This window comes from Leiobunum rupestre, chromosome 11 (assembly GCF_980474605.1).
Source record: "Leiobunum rupestre chromosome 11, qqLeiRupe1.1.hap1, whole genome shotgun sequence".
NCBI lineage: Eukaryota > Metazoa > Arthropoda > Arachnida > Opiliones > Sclerosomatidae > Leiobunum > Leiobunum rupestre.
In genome coordinates this window covers 31,500,198-31,520,629 of record NC_143394.1, presented here as the reverse complement: position 1 = coordinate 31,520,629, position 20,432 = coordinate 31,500,198, and the positions used below count along the sequence as shown (strand labels likewise).

At 39.9% G+C, this 20,432-nt stretch overlaps 1 protein-coding gene across 2 annotated transcripts in view; it reads right to left on the bottom strand.

Moving 5' to 3' along the window:
- LOC149922262 (S phase cyclin A-associated protein in the endoplasmic reticulum-like) overlaps window positions 1–20,432 on the bottom strand; it is a 65,462-nt gene that overhangs the window by 37,687 nt on the left and 7,343 nt on the right. The window contains exons 16-19 of one of the 2 annotated variants that reach the window (XM_090163755.1): window positions 14,402–14,616; window positions 3,386–3,532; window positions 2,471–2,705; window positions 708–857 (exon numbers count right to left, since the gene is read on the bottom strand). In XM_090163755.1, the coding sequence (XP_090019881.1) occupies window positions 708–857; window positions 2,471–2,705; window positions 3,386–3,532; window positions 14,402–14,616 (747 nt within the window). The remainder of the gene's footprint in view (window positions 1–707; window positions 858–2,470; window positions 2,706–3,385; window positions 3,533–14,401; window positions 14,617–20,432) is intronic. The other variant, XM_090163756.1, reaches the window with a different exon arrangement.

Genomic DNA, 20,432 nt, shown 5'->3' with positions numbered 1-20,432 from the left:
AAATGTATGATTACTCGTAGCAAACAAACCTTTGAAGTTGTTTAAAAATAATTTTATTCTGTCAACACGATCCTTTTTAACTCAAGCTACTGTCAGTTAGCTAATAATTACTTATTTTTAGCCATGTAACTTTACAAAATATAGATGGCGCTACCGCCTAATTATAAAGATGAATTTCGTACAGTCTTATCAGAACAGGTTCCGCGTAACCATGGCAACCGAAATCGTAATTGTAATTCTAGCAGTATTAATCCCAATTCAATGGTCTCAACATCGTCATTATCCTTAAGTATAAATAACTACATTATTGCCTCTAACTTTTGTTACACCTGGTGGCCAAATAATCAACATAAAATTGAATGTTAAAATAGTTATGTAGAGCCAATAGGAAGACGTAATTGATAAATTCATCTCACTTAAAGAGATAAACATCGAAAGGTGTACTCGTTCCGTGAATAGGCCTAACCACGTCGACCAAATCCCAAAACTAGACGTTCATGTAAAATTTAAATCCCTGGTCAAGCGTGTAGACCGAGGCTTAGGAAATTTCCCCTCTAACCAAGCCAACCGCCCCCTGGAACCTGACGTTTCTGGCTTCCCCCTAAAGGCGCACGCGACCCCCCCCTGCCTACCTTCAGGCTGTTGAGATGGTTCCCCCCCCCCCCCCCTGAAGTCGGCGTCGCAACAAAACAGGAGGTGCACTTTACCTGATTGTCGGGGTTCATCACGGCGAAGTAGCCCACCAGGAGAATGACTTCGTGCAGAATGCTTTGGCTGTTCCAGTGGGAGCAGTACCACAGTAAATAGCTGGCGATATGACGCAACTGAAGCGAAAGACCTTCGCTGCCCAACACCGTCTGCGCACGGAGAAATACGTTAATGTGACGTTGCTCTTGTTCGCGTCATCGCTACAGGCCTGTTCTCACTAGGACGACCGTCTACCCGTACAGTTTCTATTAGGCCTAAGGGCTAGTTTTCACTAGGGCAAAAACGCCGCGACGGTGAGCGTCGACGCAAAAACAAAATCGTATTTTTCTTGGTTTCCACTAGCCCACGTATCGGCGAGTCACTCAACTTTGGGGAATTGAAACGTTTTATCATAATGACGCGCGCTAGTCGAAACCAAGCTTTAGGCCTAACAGGGATTTTTTTCGTCGATGGAAAAAATTCGCACTATGCCTAACAGGAAATTTTTGCGTCAATTTAAAACAATCGTATTAGGCCTAACAGGAAAATTTTGGCGTCGACGGAAAAAATCGTATTTAGCCTGAGATGGAATTTTTGCGCCAATTTAAAAAAATCGTATTAGGCCTAACGGGCAATTTTTGCGTCGACGGGAAAAAATCCTATTAATTAGCCCTAACGAAGTATTTTTCCGTCGACGAAAAAAAAAAGTATTAGGCCTAACGACGAATTTTTGCGTCGACGGGGAAAAACCGTATTCGGCCTAACATGGAATTTTTGCGTCGACGGGGAAAAACCGTATTAGGCCTAACATGGAATTTTTGCGTCAATTTAAAAAATCGTATTAGGCCTAACGAGGAATTTTTTCGACGGAAAAAAAATTGTATTAAGCTGGTTTCACACTCGACGGAAAATATGCCGGAAAGACGATAATAAACGCCGAGCTGAAAATTGATTCCCATTCGATATACCGCTAACGTTCAACTTTACGCTGCTAATTTTCCGTCGAGTGTGAAACCAGCTTAAATTAGGCAGGGAATTTTTCCGTCGACGCTCACTGTTGCGGCCTTTTTGTCATATTGAACATCAAATGAGCCTTTCGAATTAGGTTTCTATAGGCGCTTGAAATCTAGCTTCGTTCTTTGAAACGTTCCCAACCAAAATGATAGCATTTCTACATTCACAGGAATAAACTTTTGCCATCTGTTTGACAAACAATGTTGACTCCAGTGAATAGCCCTAAATACTATGTTACCGCGGTGTTTTAAACTTTTAACGGTCTTTGACTTGCAAAAGCATTTCACACCAGATGAGATTTAATAAGGGAGTTTCAATAATCACTCTGCCATCAATCGACCCTAAAAATAACTATTAAGGTGGTACACACAACAATGAGATGCCTAAACTGATGCCATAGGTCACGCTGAGGTATGCTTTTTTGCCCAACTGCGCATACGTCGGATAACATTGAAACTAGCTAATTGGCACGAAAGTGGGATTAGTATGAATTACACTACACCGTAAACTGTTGGTAAAATAGTAGTTTGTATTTAAGACGTTCGTTACACGATTAACTTCTGCTCGGTAGTAGGTGCAATCAGTGTAAGAAAATAATTGATCTGAATTTGTAGTCTGCTATATAAATTCGTCTGCTACTTCCAATGTTGATAAATATTGGGATTTCCCTGATTTCCCCAATTTTTACTAAAAACAATGTAAATTTCACTAATATTTCGCTGACTTTTCTGTCAACAATATAATTCCATGAACTTGGTACTAAAATTACCTGAGCAATTAGAATATCGAGTAGGGCCAAATGATTGAGCATCCTGAGCGCCGTTAACGTGACGGCTTCCGTCAACTGGGAAAGCTGAGGTGGTTTCGATTCCCCTCTCGAGGGGGCGCCACTGTGCAGCAACGTCCCGTATAGTAAGGAGGCAGCGCCTGCCAGCTCTGTCACTCTAAAAGTGGCCAACAGTTGACTGTTATCTTCTTTCTTCGGTTGAAAGACGCTGTCGTATCTGCGAAGTGACATACGACATATTTAGTCTAAGCAGGGTTTCCACAAAAGTTCAGCTTCAAATTCCCCGACTTTTCCCTGACCACTCTTATAAAATTTCCCGGTCTTTATTTTAAGGCCAAAATTTTTAATTTCGGAACTTAGTATTTTACTTCTATCAGATTTTAATCTTTTTACTTCAGCTATTATTTTAGTGAAGGTGACTCCTCAGGTTGTAGTTAAAATTCCCCGACTTTTCTCAAATTCTTAAAATTCCCCGACTTTTCTCAAATTCTTAAAATTCCCCGACTTTTCTCAAATTCTTAAAATTCCCCGACTTTTCTCAAATTCTTAAAATTCCCCGACTTTTCTCAAATTCTTAAAATTCCCCGACTTTTCTCAAATTCTTAAAATTCCCCGACTTTTCTCAAATTCTTAGAATTCCCCGACTTTTCTCAAATTCTTAGAATTCCCCAACCTTTCTCAAATTCTTAGAATTCCCCAACCTTTCTCAAATTCTTAGAATTCCCTGATATTTCCCAGAATTTGTAGGCCTACTTTCAAATTCTTAAAATTTCCCTCCTTTTTTTCAAATTCCTAAAACTCCCTGATATTTCCCAGAATTTGTAGGCCTACTTTTAAATTGCCTGTTTTCCCTGACCTTTGGCAACCTGCTACGGTAAGCGGTGTTATTGTACGCACCTGTTGCCTAGAAGTTTGGCACAAGCCGTCAGGAAACTCAAAATTTGCAGAATAAAATGGCAAGTTTGAGGTTCCGAGTCTAGAGGCGCTTGCACGTTCTTGAGATAGTGACTTAACTTGTCCACAATACCCACACTGACTGTGTAACTATAAAGAAAGTACAATTTATGTTCAATGTAATATCAGAGGTATATTATTATTCTTCTACAATATAAGTATCAATTTCCCTATTTAATCATGAATTTAATTAATTAAGATTTAATCCATTCGATTGTGATTTAATCCATTTAATAAATTTAATCGTGATTTAATAGTGATTTAATCCATTTAATAGTGATTTAATCCATTTAATAGTGATTTAATCCATTTAATAGTGATTTAATCCATTTAATAGTGATTTAATCCATTTAATCGTGATTTAATCCATTTAATCGTGATTTAATCCATTTAATAGTGATTTAATCCATTTAATCGTGATTTAATCCATTTAATCGTGATTTAATCCATTTAATCGTGATTTAATCCATTTAATCGTGATTTAATCCATTTAATCGTGATTTAATCATGATTTAATCCATTTAATCGCGATTTAATCCATTTAATCGCGATTTAATAGATTTAATCGCGATTTAATAGATTTAATCGCGATTTAATAGATTTAATCGTGATTTAATAGATTTAATCGTGATTTAATAGATTTAATCGTGATTTAATAGATTTAATCGTGATTTAATAGATTTAATCGTGATTTAATAGATTTAATCGTGATTTAATAGATTTAATCGTGATTTAATAGATTTAATCGTGATTTAATAGATTTAATCGTGATTTAATAGATTTAATCGTGATTTAATAGATTTAATCGTGATTTAATAGATTTAATCGTGATTTAATAGATTTAATCCATTTAATCGTGATTTAATCCATTTAATCGTGATTTAATCCATTTAATCGTGATTTAATCCATTTAATCGTGATTTAATCCATTTAATCGTGATTTAATCCATTTAATCGTGATTTAATCCATTTAATCGTGATTTAATCCATTTAATCGTGATTTAATCCATTTAATCGTGATTTAATCCATTTAATCGTGATTTAATCAATCCATTTAATCGTGATTTAATCAATCCATTTAATCGTGATTTAATCAATCCATTTAATCGTGATTTAATTACCACTATAGTGACCAGGATGGCGTAGTAGATATCATCTAAATCTATTAGGTGTGACCAACCAAATCTACAGTTATCCCTTATACGTGAACGTTTAAATTACACATTCTAATTTTTTTTTACATATTTTAGGGGCATAAAAATTAGTTTTCCAAAAATAATTCTAACATAACATATTGTTATGTTATTCGCTTTAAATATCTACCTTTTCAAAATACGTTTTGTAGAAATTGTAGAAGACGTAGGAGGGTGGTGGTAAGCCATTAATGACACGCGAGCCAACTGCTCCCTAGACTCACTATTACCGCTAACCTCAACAAGTTTTTATGGAAGGGGAAACCGAGGGGCTCGAGGGAAAACCCCTTCAGCCAGTGGGTAGAACTCAACTTGCCAACTCAACCCGGAAGTTGTTCAGAGTTTTCTTCCAGTGCCAAAAGCTGGGATCGAAACCGGCTCCTCTTGCTGCGATGCGAAAGTGCTAACCACTTAACCACCTCCCCACGAGCATTACGATTGATTAATTCGTTGAACGATCGAATTATTATTTCTAACTTTGCAGATTTTGATATCAAAAGACATAATTGTCAGGAGTATATGCCGAAAAACCCCCCAAAAATAGGAAAAATAATCAGGGTTCTAAAAAACCCGGGTTTTTTAATTCGGGTGGGATTTTTATTTTAGTATACTATTTCCATATTTGTAATACATGATATGTCAAAAAAAAAAACCAAAATCAAGAGAAATGAGAAATGTCTTATGTCGAGCCCTGCGAAACAAGATTGTAGGGACTAGTTATCGTCTGCTAGGTAGACTGTTTCACTATGTTTTGTGTCAGAAAAAGCTGAAAAGCTTGTAAAAGTGTACAGATACTGCAAAGGCAGCAAGCTGAACCCAAGGACTGGTAGAAATCTGAAGTCATAAGTCTCAAGTTTCAACTATTAAGTTAACAAGCCGGTTAACTTTGTAAATTACTAAATTAATATTAGTGGTCATTGCACCTTGAAAAAATGCCTTTTCATCAAAATATGAAATTTCAAAGTGGGGGTTTTTGGGGAAGGTGGGTCCAAAAAAAACCCACTGCGTTTTTTGGGTCGGTTTCTTGTTTTCGAACACTGAAAATAATGTAATTATAGGAAAATTTAGAAAAAATCATAAACTATAGGACGTGTTTCCACCCTGCAGATTTTTCTGTACTATAAATTTTGGGAAAAATATTTAAATCCAAAATAAAGAGGAATAAAATAAAAAGATCAAATAGCAGAAAACGGTCCATTAACGCTAATAACAAAGCAAAACCATAACCCGGAAGAGGTTGGGGTGTCCACCGATGAGTGGCGCTGCGGAGAGGGATGACGATAATACGGCGAAAAGTTGCGCTTTTTCTCTCGATAATCTAATCGTTACTTATTACGGGACGCGTGCCACCTTCCAGCCTGCCTCTAAATTAGTCATGGCTTTCCTGAACCCTCTTTTTCTATTTTTACATTCGGTGGCCCGACACCAGGGGGATGGCCCTTAATGGAGGCCCCGTTGCGTTTCACCATCCCCGCGAATCGCTCATTTTATAAGTTCTCCCCTCCCTCTACCATCTCCTCTCTCTTTTTCTCCGCGGGAGGGCGCTACGAAGCACTCGCACCGACCGATACAAGATACATTATTACCATTCGACGTACAGGCACATCGGGGGAACTACGACACAGCCACGTGTCATAGTATCAATAATAACGGAAGAGAGGGACCATTTCTAAGTCCGAGTTCATCCTACACTGATCATGGTCTACCCTGTATATTTCTTTTAGGGGGCAAATGTTGGAGGGTCATGCAAATTCGAAATATCTAAATTGAGTAGTATCACTCCCACGCGGCAAGACGTCAGATAATTTTTTTCTGCCGAGAATACATTTACCCCCAAAATGGAGGACATAGTGATACTACTCTATTGGGATGTAATCCAAAATGGCGGACATAGTGATACTACTCTATTGGGATGTAATCCAAAATGGCGGGCATAGTGATACTACTCTATTGGGATGTAATCCAAAATGGCGGGCATAGTGATACTACTCTATTGTGATGTAATCCAAAATGGCGGGCATAGTGATACTACTCTATTGGGATGTAATCCAAAATGGCGGGCATAGTGATACTACTCTATTGGGATGTAATCCAAAATGGCGGGCATAGTGATACTACTCTATTGCGATGTAATCCAAAATGGCGGGCATAGTGATACTACTCTATTGCGATGTAATCCAAAATGGCGGGCATAGTGATACTACTCTATTGCGATGTAATCCAAAATGGCGGGCATAGTGATACTACTCTATTGCGATGTAATCCAAAATGGCGGGCATAGTGATACTACTCTATTGGGATGTAATCCAAAATGGCGGGCATAGTGATACTACTCTATTGCGATGTAATCCAAAATGGCGGGCATAGTGATACTACTCTATTGCGATGTAATCCAAAATGGCGGGCATAGTGATACTACTCTATTGGGATATAATCCAAAATGGCGGGCATAGTGATACTACTCTATTGGGATGTAATCCAAAATGGCGGGCATAGTGATACTACTCTATTGCGATGTAATCCAAAATGGCGGGCATAGTGATACTACTCTATTGGGATGTAATCCAAAATGGCGGGCATAGTGATACTACTCTATTGGGATGTAATCCAAAATGGCGGGCATAGTGATACTACTCTATTGCGATGTAATCCAAAATGGCGGGCATAGTGATACTACTCTATTGCGATGTAATCCAAAATGGCGGGCATAGTGATACTACTCTATTGCGATGTAATCCAAAATGGCGGGCATAGTGATACTACTCTATTGGGATGTAATCCAAAATGGCGGGCATAGTGATACTACTCTATTGGGATGTAATCCAAAATGGCGGGCATAGTGATACTACTCTATTGGGATGTAATCCAAAATGGCGGGCATAGTGATACTACTCTATTGGGATGTAATCCAAAATGGCGGGCATAGTGATACTACTCTATTGCGATGTAATCCAAAATGGCGGGCATAGTGATACTACTCTATTGCGATGTAATCCAAAATGGCGGGCATAGTGATACTACTCTATTGCGATGTAATCCAAAATGGCGGGCATAGTGATACTACTCTATTGCGATGTAATCCAAAATGGCGGGCATAGTGATACTACTCTATTGCGATGTAATCCAAAATGGCGGGCATAGTGATACTACTCTATTGCGATGTAATCCAAAATGGCGGGCATAGTGATACTACTCTATTGCGATGTAATCCAAAATGGCGGGCATAGTGATACTACTCTATTGCGATGTAATCCAAAATGGCGGGCATAGTGATACTACTCTATTGCGATGTAATCCAAAATGGCGGGCATAGTGATACTACTCTATTGCGATGTAATCCAAAATGGCGGGCATAGTGATACTACTCTATTGCGATGTAATCCAAAATGGCGGGCATAGTGATACTACTCTATTGCGATGTAATCCAAAATGGCGGGCATAGTGATACTACTCTATTGCGATGTAATCCAAAATGGCGGGCATAGTGATACTACTCTATTGCGATGTAATCCAAAATGGCGGGCATAGTGATACTACTCTATTGCGATGTAATCCAAAATGGCGGGCATAGTGATACTACTCTATTGCGATATAATCCAAAATGGCGGGCATAGTGATACTACTCTATTGCGATATAATCCAAAATGGCGGGCATAGTGATACTACTCTATTGGGATGTAATCCAAAATGGCGGGCATAGTGATACTACTCTATTGGGATGTAATCCAAAATGGCGGGCATAGTGATACTACTCTATTGGGATGTAATCCAAAATGGCGGGCATAGTGATACTACTCTATTGCGATGTAATCCAAAATCTCGGGCATAGTGATACTACTCTATTGCGACGTAATCCAAAATGGCGGGCATAGTGATACTACTCTATTGCGACGTAATCCAAAATGGCGGGCATAGTGATACTACTCTATTGGGATGTAATCCAAAATGGCGGGCATAGTGATACTACTCTATTGCGATATAATCCAAAATGGCGGGCATAGTGATACTACTCTATTGGGATGTAATCCAAAATGGCGGGCATAGTGATACTACTCTATTGGGATGTAATCCAAAATGGCGGGCATAGTGATACTACTCTATTGGGATGTAATCCAAAATGGCGGGCATAGTGATACTACTCTATTGCGATGTAATCCAAAATGGCGGGCATAGTGATACTACTCTATTGGGATGTAATCCAAAATGGCGGGCATAGTGATACTACTCTATTGGGATGTAATCCAAAATGGCGGGCATAGTGATACTACTCTATTGCGATGTAATCCAAAATGGCGGGCATAGTGATACTACTCTATTGCGATGTAATCCAAAATGGCGGGCATAGTGATACTACTCTATTGGGATGTAATCCAAAATGGCGGGCATAGTGATACTACTCTATTGCGATGTAATCCAAAATGGCGGGCATAGTGATACTACTCTATTGGGATGTAATGCAAAATGGCGGGCATAGTGATACTACTCTATTGCGATGTAATGCAAAATGGCGGGCATAGTGATACTACTCTATTGCGATGTAATCCAAAATGGCGGGCATAGTGATACTACTCTATTGCGATGTAATCCAAAATGGCGGGCATAGTGATACTACTCTATTGCGATGTAATCCAAAATGGCGGGCATAGTGATACTACTCTATTGCGATGTAATCCAAAATGGCGGGCATAGTGATACTACTCTATTGGGATGTAATCCAAAATGGCGGGCATAGTGATACTACTCTATTGGGATGTAATCCAAAATGGCGGGCATAGTGATACTACTCTATTGCGATGTAATCCAAAATGGCGGGCATAGTGATACTACTCTATTGCGACGTAATCCAAAATGGCGGGCATAGTGATACTACTCTATTGCGACGTAATCCAAAATGGCGGGCATAGTGATACTACTCTATTGCGATGTAATCCAAAATGGCGGGCATAGTGATACTACTCTATTGGGATGTAATCCAAAATGGCGGGTATAGTGATACTACTCTATTGTGATGTAATAAAAAAAAATTATTTATACAGGGGTGTTTCAAAAGATTATGCAAAACTTTTAAGGAGTTGTAGGGGGTGAGTTAAGAAGTATGCCTATTTTCCCCCCATTTTCCTACGATGAGTTAAAAGAGCGCCAGAGAGCTTCAAAGTGTGTCCTACTAGCCCCTGGAAGTAGGCTGCGACAAGCGCAAAACCAAGCAGCAGGGAAATGCGAACATTAAGGGTTGCTGGGTTCGTGTGATAGGTAAAAAAGGACTTGGTAAACAAATCGAGGTAATTAACCAGCGTAAAAAAGTAAACTTAAACAGTATTTAAAGTCCCTGCTACCTGGTTTGGCGCTTGTTACAGCCTACTTCCAGGGGCTAGTAGGCCACCCTTTGAAGCTCTCTGGCGCTCTTTTAACTCATCGTAGGAAAATGGGGAAAAACATGCATACTTCTCAACGCATCCCCTACATCTCCTTCAAATTTTTGCAAAACCTTTTGAAACACCCTGTATTAAAAGTTTTATAGTGTAGTACAGTGAAACGTTCGTATTCATTCTAATTATTGAGTAGTCCTATCTATAGTTGGTTACCACGGTAACCGGAAGTAGGTAAACGCTATTGACTACAGTTATTTCATGTCTAGGGTACGAGGTTTATATTATCTTTATTTACATTTTACGTTATTAACGCAATAATACACGTGGTAAATATTGAGTCAGGTTGCGGTGTGAAAAATCGCTCCACCAGCGTTCAGAGCCCGCACTTTAACGGTCTAAGTGGATACTTATCTCGTAAGAATATCATAAGCTTCTGTTATCACCGATTTTTCAAAAGACAGATTGGGTTTGGCTACAGGCTGAAATTACCATTGACTTTATTGAAACTCCCCCAGACTGTCTGCACGCAATGAAGTGAAGCCAACTTTCAAGGGATAAAAAGCCCCGCGGAGAACGGGCTGGGATACAAGCCGGGAAGTCAGCAACCCGGCGGCTTCGCTTGGCTAGTTACGCTCGTATCCCGCTAGCACGGACGCTGCTTTCCCGTTTTCCCCGGGAAGAGGAGAGAGAGACACGCAGAATGGACAGCAATCCCAACGACGATTTCATTCGAGACCTCTTTTGGCCCCGAAACGGACAGCGAACGAACCCCCTAGAGCAGCCCTCCCCTTTTTCAATCCGCGGTTCTCCACACTCCAAGAACTCTTTGATGACGGGACGGCGTCCAGCACTTCATTACGTACGAGAGGGTCTCCGTAATGTTGTAAGCTTCGCTTGTTTGTCACAACAGTTCACGATTTTGTATACACCCAATTTCGCCGTTATTAAATTATATTTCTAGACAAAGTCTATAAACTCAATTTGTACGAACCTTCTATCCTAACAATTTAATCATAATAGTGTTCTAAGCGAGGGGTCGGACACTCGCCAGTATTTTGTACGGGATTTCGGGATTTCGTAGAGATTTTGGCGATTTTATCATTACTTTTTGAAGTGATTTTGGGATTTCAATGTTAATTTACCATAGAGAGAGTTAAAAGATTTTGCGATTCTAGACACAGTGTACGGGATTTTGGTAAATGTCGGACCCCTCGGTTGTAAGTCGGAAAGTTTTCCGGAAAATGACCGAGTCCTTTTTTCAGGAAAATTTTCCGTATTTTTCCGAAAAAAATAAAAATAAAAGGTTTCATTCCATGATTAGTCTAATATATTGTTTACAAATTTAAATAAAGCGGCATTTTCGCCTCATTTTTTCGAATCTAAAAGTAAAACTAAACCTCTAGACTAGTTTTTAAACTGATTAACAATGTAACACTATTAATGTTTTGTAGTATGTTTACTGTTATTAGACATTTTATATCGATAAAAAGATAAAAACATTAAAAATCCTTAAAAAGTAGTTTTATGTTTATTTTTTTAATTTTTAGATTTGCGGAAAATTTTCAGCAATTCGGAAAATATTCTGGAAATTTTTCCACATAATTAACAACACTAAATCTTAATTTTCCTCTCGCCAAAACTAGGTTGATAGATTTATTTAAAAAATAATAGAGGAAGATTTTAATTCTTAATTGCCTTGCAGAAATGAAATCGCCTTTCAAAACAAAGCTTCCGGGATGGAGAGAAAAAAGTTACTGAAGTTAAACGTAATTGGATTAGATCTATTAATAACAGCGAAGAGGTTGGCCAAAAACCATTCTCCTTGGCTTACAGAAAATCCCCAGACAGACTGAGGAGCGACAAATAGAAAAAGAAATCTTAACTCCGCAACGGAAGATCCCCTTTCATCCCATTAATGTTGAGTCGTAAATAGAGAAGCTAGCTGGCTGGATGCGGAACTGACGCGCCACTAGCGGTAGGAAGTAATCACCAAATTGGGGGTAAGCCGTTCCACTCAAAAAAAGGCCCAAGAAAAATACGCGGGGTGGGTTTTCCAATTTTTACGATATCTTGATTAAATTACGCGATCCTTATCATCAAGCTAATTGTCTTAGAACCGCTACTTCCTCTAATAAGATTATTTAGAATTTTCTAAATAGTTTTATAAAAATGTCCCAAAAATGATCGCGGGCTTATTCCAACTCAGGCCCCCCAATGAATACTTGAGCATACCAACCCGACCGACCCAAAAACAAATTCGATTGCTAAACTACCAAAAGATATGTTCTAAAATATTTGTAAATTAATCATCACAATTTAATTTCATTAAATATTTAAAGGGGAACGGCCAAGCTTTCCAAATATCGCCTTATTTCCATATCAAAAGATCAACAAGACGTTCAATGTACTTACACGTACCTTATTTTGTCTTGAAAAAATAGTTTTTGGCCCAAAAGGTTGAAACGCAAAATAACGCCAAGTATTTGGGTTTGAATTTTCGCCGCCATCTTAAGGTGTATCGCCAGCGCCAGCAGCACCTTAGTGAGCGATTTGCGAACTATCCTAACTTTTAAAATCGCGCAATTTAGGCATAGGTCTCGTATAACTGGAACGCGCCGCGCGTGCCAAACAAATTTTTCGCGTCTTCAGCAGCGCGCTTTTAAGTTGTTTTTATATCTAACCAATTACTCACCAGGTGTCGCAGCGGTCGCGCGCTTTTCAATTTCCCGAAATTTCTTTATTTTATTAAAATTTAACCACTTAATATATTTTTATGCGGTTTTCGTTATAAATTTTAGTTTTTAACGGGCTATAGGGCTATCTAACTGGTTAAAGCTTGACCGTTCCCCTTTAAAACGTTTTTACTATAGTTTTGAAAAATGTTTTCGTGCGTTTCACTGCACCAAATGTTTAAATATTTCAATTTAATAAATAAAAAAATAAAGTCAATTTCGGCATATTAATGTATGTAGCGGCTGACGAAGGACCACGGTCCGAAAGCTCCCAATATTTTAATCAAAATAAAATATTTTTAAATTCCATGTAGTAGTTCTTTTTAAACCATTTTAAAATAGAACCATGGATCGAAATTTTAAAATTCCAAGATATTTACTAATTTTAGGAGTGGGAGGCAAATTACGATTTTTAGTCAGTGGTGTAGTCCTAAAAAAAGAACAGGGGCGCTACCTGGGAACGGCTAACTTCGATTTCGCGCGTAATCGAAGTTGGCTGAACCGGACTCTATAAATGTACGTTCAACTTCGATTTTTAGCGTGACCGAAGCTGGCCGTACCTAGGTAACGATTTGAAATTATTATGGTATTTTCCCGAGTATTTTCCTGCGGGCAAAATTTATAATAAATTCACACACCCTTTATTGGAGAAAAATGATTTACGAAATAGATGAAAGGCGCGCCCTGGCAAGTTGAAAAAAAGAGGCAGGGCGCGCCCTGGCCAAATGGAAAAACCAAGGCGGGGCGGCGCCCTGCCTTTGAAAAAAGCACCGGGGCGACGCCCTGGCCCGACTACACCACTGTTTTTAGTATCAAGGCATTGGCGCCCCCAAAGAAATTTGAGAGCCCCCGAGTTTTGGCGGCCTGGTTACGGGCCTGTTCCAACTTAATTGGAGAGAGAGAAGCAACTCAATATCCAAAATTAATAAATCAGGCTTAGGGCGCGTCTCAAATATTCGTTGACTCCCATTTAAAATTAAAGAGATATAATGGATTGGCAATCAATTTTCGAAACTAGCCGTCTTCAAATTAGGTGACTTTCTCGAAAGGGAAAGCTTTTAACTTAATAGTTTATTTATTAAAAAAATTTGATCATTTTAAATGCACCAGCTTTAAAATTAGGTTCCCCGCAAAGCAAATTCTAACTTCTTTAGTTGTTTTGAGTTACGAAAACATCGGCGCGAGCTTCGGGCATAAAGATTGTTTAATTAATTTCTACCTCCCCACCCCAAGTGGCGAAAAGGGGATCGCTGAATGAACTTTTCCCGTTGGTTGGTTACCAGATTTGCCTAGCTAACCAAAGAAGCCAACTACAATCCAAACCCAAATAAACTAGGTTGTCATTCTCTTAATAAATGCAGTTTTAATTTTTCAAAATGGAAAAAAATCTCGGTTAGGCTTAATACCAATTTTTCTCCATGACGCAAAAATTTTCCGTTAGGCCTAACACTGGTTTTTCCCGCCGACACTCACCGTCGTGGCGTTTTTGCAAATTTACAAGGACCATAATTATAAATAGTAGCTTGTAGATACAGGCTCTTGTATTAATACTTCCTTCCTTTTATTGAAGCGTTAATTGATATTTGCGAAATGCGGTTCGCATTGCTTCGGCCCCTAAAAAAAGTCATACCGTGACAGATTGTAAATAAATGAAACTTTACGAACCTGACAACGTCTTGTATTCTTAATGAAGTTTCGTTATCCAGTTTGGATTTTGATTCATTCGAGTTTTGTAGGTTAGAAGGGTTTTGTTGGACAAAGGTCATAACCACGGCCATCGTCTCCAGAAGGGCCCCAGCAACTGGGTCTGTGGGCACGGCGACGGTTATGAATCCGGGACCACTGTTGTACAGCTGATAATTGTTGTCTGGCAAGAGACTCTGGAAACGCAATGGCAAGTCGAAGGTTGTAAGTCATTAAAACTAATCACTTATTACCCACAAATTCTGGTTCTAAAGTCCCTTCCATACTAGGAGCAACAAACACAAGGAAAACGCAACTAGCCTTTAAACACGCTAACGCAGTGTTGTGTACAAATTTCATTGGACAAGCCTTTACGCTGAACGTTTTACGGAAAGGGGGAAGACCATTTCTGAATTTTCCCCTTCAAACGGCAGCAGGCGCTAAAGCGTCGAACAAATGAAAAATTCACACAAGGAAATGCACGACTTTTGACGGGTCGCTTTTTCATTGTTTGGGTGTTGTGTTTGTTGCTCCTAGCTTTCATAATAGACGAACTACCCGCAGTGCTGATATAATCAGGTCTTTTATTTATTACACTACATGGCCTATGCTTGGCCCAGTACGAGGGGCTAACCACTCTTAGAAAGTCTGTACACCGGATTACGCTTAGATTACCACTGCCAAAGGCAGGGACTTCAAAGATTACGCGTAGTCCCATTCATACAGTCAAAGGTACACCGATTACGCGGAGTGATCAGCCCCTCGGCCCAGTATCCCCAAATATTCCAGTCGTAGGTGCGGTCAGAAAGCGGGACATTAGAAGTCACCTAAACCTTAATTTTGACGGCGTGTCACTCAACTTTGGGACTTACAAACGTTTTGACGCGCGTAAATAAAAATGCATTATTTTGTGAGCTAGTGGGAACACATGAGCCGCCAAGGAACTACAGGTTTCGAGGGGACGGACATTCACTAAAATGTGTACGGGATTTCGGGATTTCTCGACGGACCATGGTGTAAGCTTTGACGACCGTAGGTGTTTTTTTTTTCGCCTGTTCTGGGTTTTTTGAGCAGTTTAAAAAGTGTAGCCATATGACGTCATTTTACTTGACGAAAAAAACGTGTTGGAGTAAGAAGGGAGTAGTTAAAGGTTAAAGGTTATTTACAAAAAGCTTGCCCGTCATGTTTTCGTGAAACGAAATTTAAGCAGACGACAAAGCTAGATTACTCCCGACTCCCGAGGGGTATGACAGTCTCAGATAATCTGTACACCCGAGTTCGTGCATTTAGCACTGTTAAAGGTACATATTTTCGAATTCGCGAGTTCCATTTAGCTCTGTCAAAGGTACGGCAGTGTACACCGAGTGCGCAGAGTGTCTTACCCCTCGATTACTCCCTCTACACCTCTTTTCGAGGAGGAGTAAAAAGTGTAACCTTAGAGCTCTGGAACAAGCGAACAAAATTCGGGACAGGGTAAATCTTACCCCGAGAACAGGCGAATAAAACGTCTTAAGGCCCAAACACACATACGGTTCGCAAGCGATTTCGCTTGCGAATTATCACGCACGCGCCCATGCGCCATGACTTCCATTCTATTTAAGTCACGCGACGCGACGCGATTTGCCAGCGAAATTTCGCGCGCGAAGGCTATGTGTGAATCCGCCTTAAAGCAGGTTTCACACTCGACGGAAAATTAGCAGCGTAAAGTTGAACGTTAACGGTATATCGAATGGGAACCAATTTTCAGCTCGGCGTTTATTATCGTCTTTCCGGAATATTTTCCGTCGAGTGTGAAACCAGCTTTAAGCTTGTTTTCCACTGGCGCGCGCAACGACGCGTTTCTCAGCTTTGAAACGTTCAAACGTTTTTACGCGCGTAAAGAAAATAACATTATGACGCGCGCTAGTGGAAATCAAGCATTTTAGGGTAAAAAGTTTACACTTTTTCCGCCGGACAAGCGAAAAAAAAAAACCACCTAATGACGAGCAGGGCTCCCTGTGACGAGCAACGCTAGGCCTAACGTCGTCCACTAATATTGGGCACGTGTTTAGTATTTGGATAGAAATCTTTAAAATACTTGACACTACGGCGCTACAAGCGGCGCTGCCGTAAAAGCACCCAGCGCGCCATTTGGTTTCGGGTCCCGTAATTATTCGTCCAAGATAAAATATTGTTAACGTGGAAACACGTCATTTTGGGTACACTAGAGCGAAGAGTACCCTACCAATTCCAGCTTTACAATTTTTCTAGGGATAAAAGGATATTTTCTGGGGTCACCTCAAAGCAGCGGGAAAATGGCGGTAGACAAAAAGGAGTCTTTTTAGTGTGGAAGCGGCTTAATGACGTCAAAGTCAGATTTTTCTGCTGGCGTTCTGACGTCATCACTGACGTTATCCGCCCCCAATCGTCGACTGCAATCTAGGGCTGCGTTCAGTAACTCTAAAAAAGGTCAGCGGTTTTTTACTGAACGGGTTTTTTGACTTCCTGTTTTAACGTCACGTTGCCCGTTCGTTGAGCAACGAAGCACATGGGCCCGTCAAAATTCTAAGAATTCTTCCCTTGATAGTGAGAATTCTCACTTCTCAAAATTTTGACGGTCCTTCTCGCAGGAGGTGACGTCATCTCTTGTCACGAATTCTCTTGAGAAGAGTGAGAATGTCTCCGAGCATTCTCACTTGGTCAAAAAGGGAGAGATATTATAAATAAAAATGGCAGCTAATATTCTAATCAGTTTACTAGATGCTGAAGAAAATAAACATTATGATATTTTTGTGGACGAAAAGGAATTTAAGAGAAAACCGAATGTTAAGTTTATTTATAATGAAATATTTCCTTTTAAATAATAAATAAAATGATTTCTTCCTCGTGTAAAAATAATATTTATTGTCAAAGGCTTAGATTACAACGTTCGAGGCATTTTCGTAAGCCGCCATCTTTAGAAGAATCTTTTTACTTTTGACGAATTTTAGTGAGATCTCACGGGGATAAAAATTATCACGAAGAACTCTTCTCAAGAGAAGAATTCCTGCTTAGACTTTTGACGTGCCCCTGGGCTGCGTTCAATAACTCTCAACGGAGTATCTGAAAAATTATTTTCGTTGAGACCGTTGCTAACGTGGCGTAGGATCTTGTTGAACGCTTTTTACGCTTGTTGTAAATTTTGTAAAACATCGTCTGTGGCGGCGTCTGCAGCTAGGCTTACTTACCTGCTCTTACAGCCCATGACTTCGTAGCTCAACGGACGCGCAACGTGACGTCAAAAAACCCGTTCAGTAAAAAACCGCTGACAGTAAAGTTGAGCTCAGCGCTGAGTCCGCAGGTCAAGTGACGTCGCACAACGGAGTAAAGCTAGTTAGACGCCAAAACCGACAATAATTTACAAAATTTACAAGAAGTGTAAAAAGCGTTCAACAAGATCCTACGCCACGTTAGCAACGGTCTCAACGAAAATAATTTTTCAGATACTTCGTTGAGAGTTACTGAACGCAGCCCTAGGTAATGCCTCAAAAATGTAAACTTCTAACTTTTGCTCTAACATTTATCTTAAGTTGAGGAGGAAACGGAAGGGGGACGTCGAGGGGGCCCTAAAGAAGTTCCAAGCCTAGGGCACTGCCATGGGTTTATAACTTGCAGGGTTGCCACAAAATTTTCAGATTCAAATTCCCTGACTATTCCCTGTTTTCCCTGACCATTTTAAGAGATTTTCCCTGACTTATAAAGGGCAAAATTTTTCATTTATATTTTACTTTTATCAGAAGTTAATAAATTTGGATGGACTTATATTTCAGTAAAAAGGTTATTGCAATGTTGAAAAAATTAGCCAAACATTCAAGGAAATAAATGATAATCGTGGAATTTGTCATACATCTAGAGTTAAATTACCTTCAAAAAGTGCCCAGATAAAATTAAATTCCCTGAATCTTTACAAATTCTTAAAATTCCCTGACATTTCCCTGACTTTTTAGGCCCATTTTTAAATTCCCTGACTTTTCCCTGACGTGTGGCAACCCTGACTTGGAAAGCTGGAAAAGGTCCTGGATGAAATCTATTATTTGTGTATGATACACTGAAAGTCTGAAATAATGTTAATCGAGGCGCGTTGTTAGAAATTTCCTCGATGTCCCTAAACCATGGTCACACTAGAGCTTAAAACCCAGTTTAGGTCGGTTTGAATGCCAGTTACATTGAATTGGGAATAGTACCGGTAGAATTACAAATACAATCTGCCTTCCGCGAAATAAATTTTTAAAAATTGGGAACTCTATCATTTGTCGGTGGCGCCATCCGCTGTTAGCGGTGGGAACTATATCCTATGAAAATGACTTTTCCCAATATTCCACCTTGAAAGTGATAGATCTTGGATAAATAATACATGGATATAGTTCCGCGCGCATTTGCTAAGTGTTTGTAGAAGGCTATGTGTTACGGGAGTTTCGGAAATACTCCGCTAACTTCACCGAAGCGGCGCTGCTGTCGCAAAAGCCATTTGCTGGTCAGGTTTTGTTTCAAGTGATATATCCAGGTAGGAACTACTATTATTAATCCAAGGATACATGGCACTACGGTATAATGATAGAGTTGACGGCTGAGTCCGCCGAATCAAAATTTCAGAATTTGTTTTGCGAAACCACGACTCCCGAACGTGCCTATGTAATTCTAGCCAATTCAATGGCCAGTTATGATCACCGACGAGAATTCTTGGTTCACACGTGCGAAATCATTTCACCCCGGTTCGCTTATAGCCAAGGCTTAACGTCATTTCAAATTATGACCAAAATTTTGAAAATTATCCCAAAACAATAAGTTAATCATGTTTACTATGCATACAGTAATATTATTTGACATTATTTAGAATTTTGTTTTTGAAAATTCGAGCTATTATACTTCCCCGCCTTGTCGTTGAACCGACTTGGACGAGTTGCTTCCCGAACCACGGAAATCTTTGACACTCGCCCAATAGCGGCCAACCCATTCGTTGAAGCTAGGAATATGAAAACTCGGTACTTGAATCCTCCTAGGTTAACCTACTAACAAAAATATATCTCGGTGTTGAGCGCCCCTAGCGGAAAATTATTTTTCGAATAGTTTTTGCATTGAAGCCAATATAAAAAAGAGCGTGGCGCTGAACGCCGATAGTTTATAGTGGGAAAATACTTGTTCAAGGAATTTCGGCGGATGGGTTGGCCGCTATTGCATCAGTGTCTAAGTTGGCTGTGTCGGAACCAACACCAAGCGATTTCTCACGCCGGTTTTGAAAACTAGTTATCTAAAACGAAATGTGAACCTGGCTTTAGAGCATGGGTCAAAGTCGGCCATAGGGCGCAGTTGAAAGCTAAAAACCCAGAAAGACTGAAACGCAAATTAACTGGAAGTGACACCGAAAGCGGGATATCACAGTTCGCTTGTCCAAATTAGGCACGACAAGCTGCAAAGCACCTTTTTCGAAAACGCGGGAGAAAAAGAGAATAAAGTAGTTTCGATCTTTCCCCGAGTGGGGGCGCCACCGCCTTCGACGCAAACTTTTTAAGGGAGGCTAAATCGAGGGAGACAAAAGGGGGCCTTTTTCAAAGTTGGACGTTTTATTCGAGTTCGCGCTGGGCCAATAAAAGGTAGGGAGGGGCGAACGGAGCGGGGAGTCCGCATCTATTAAAGGCCTCTTCCATCATGCCCCTTTTCTCAATTCAATTTAGTCCGAACTCAGCGAGCGCCCATTAAAAAGCCTGGTTGCCCCGGCCTGCCCTTCCCTCTCTTTCTTTTCATCCCGCCTATTACTGGATATGGCCATCTAGGGGCCACTCTTGTAAACTCCGAAACTTTTTCCTCCGAAAATTGGAGAGATACCAAGTCAATTAAACCCTCGCTATCTCTAATAGAGAAATAAAAGCCTTCTCCCTCGGAGCAGTTCAGGAATTAAAATTTTAAAAGGGTTGTGCGGAATTTTAATCACTAACATAGTAACATTATTTTAAAGCTAGGCACTGGCTTCCTAGGCACTCTTTTTTTTTCATTTTCA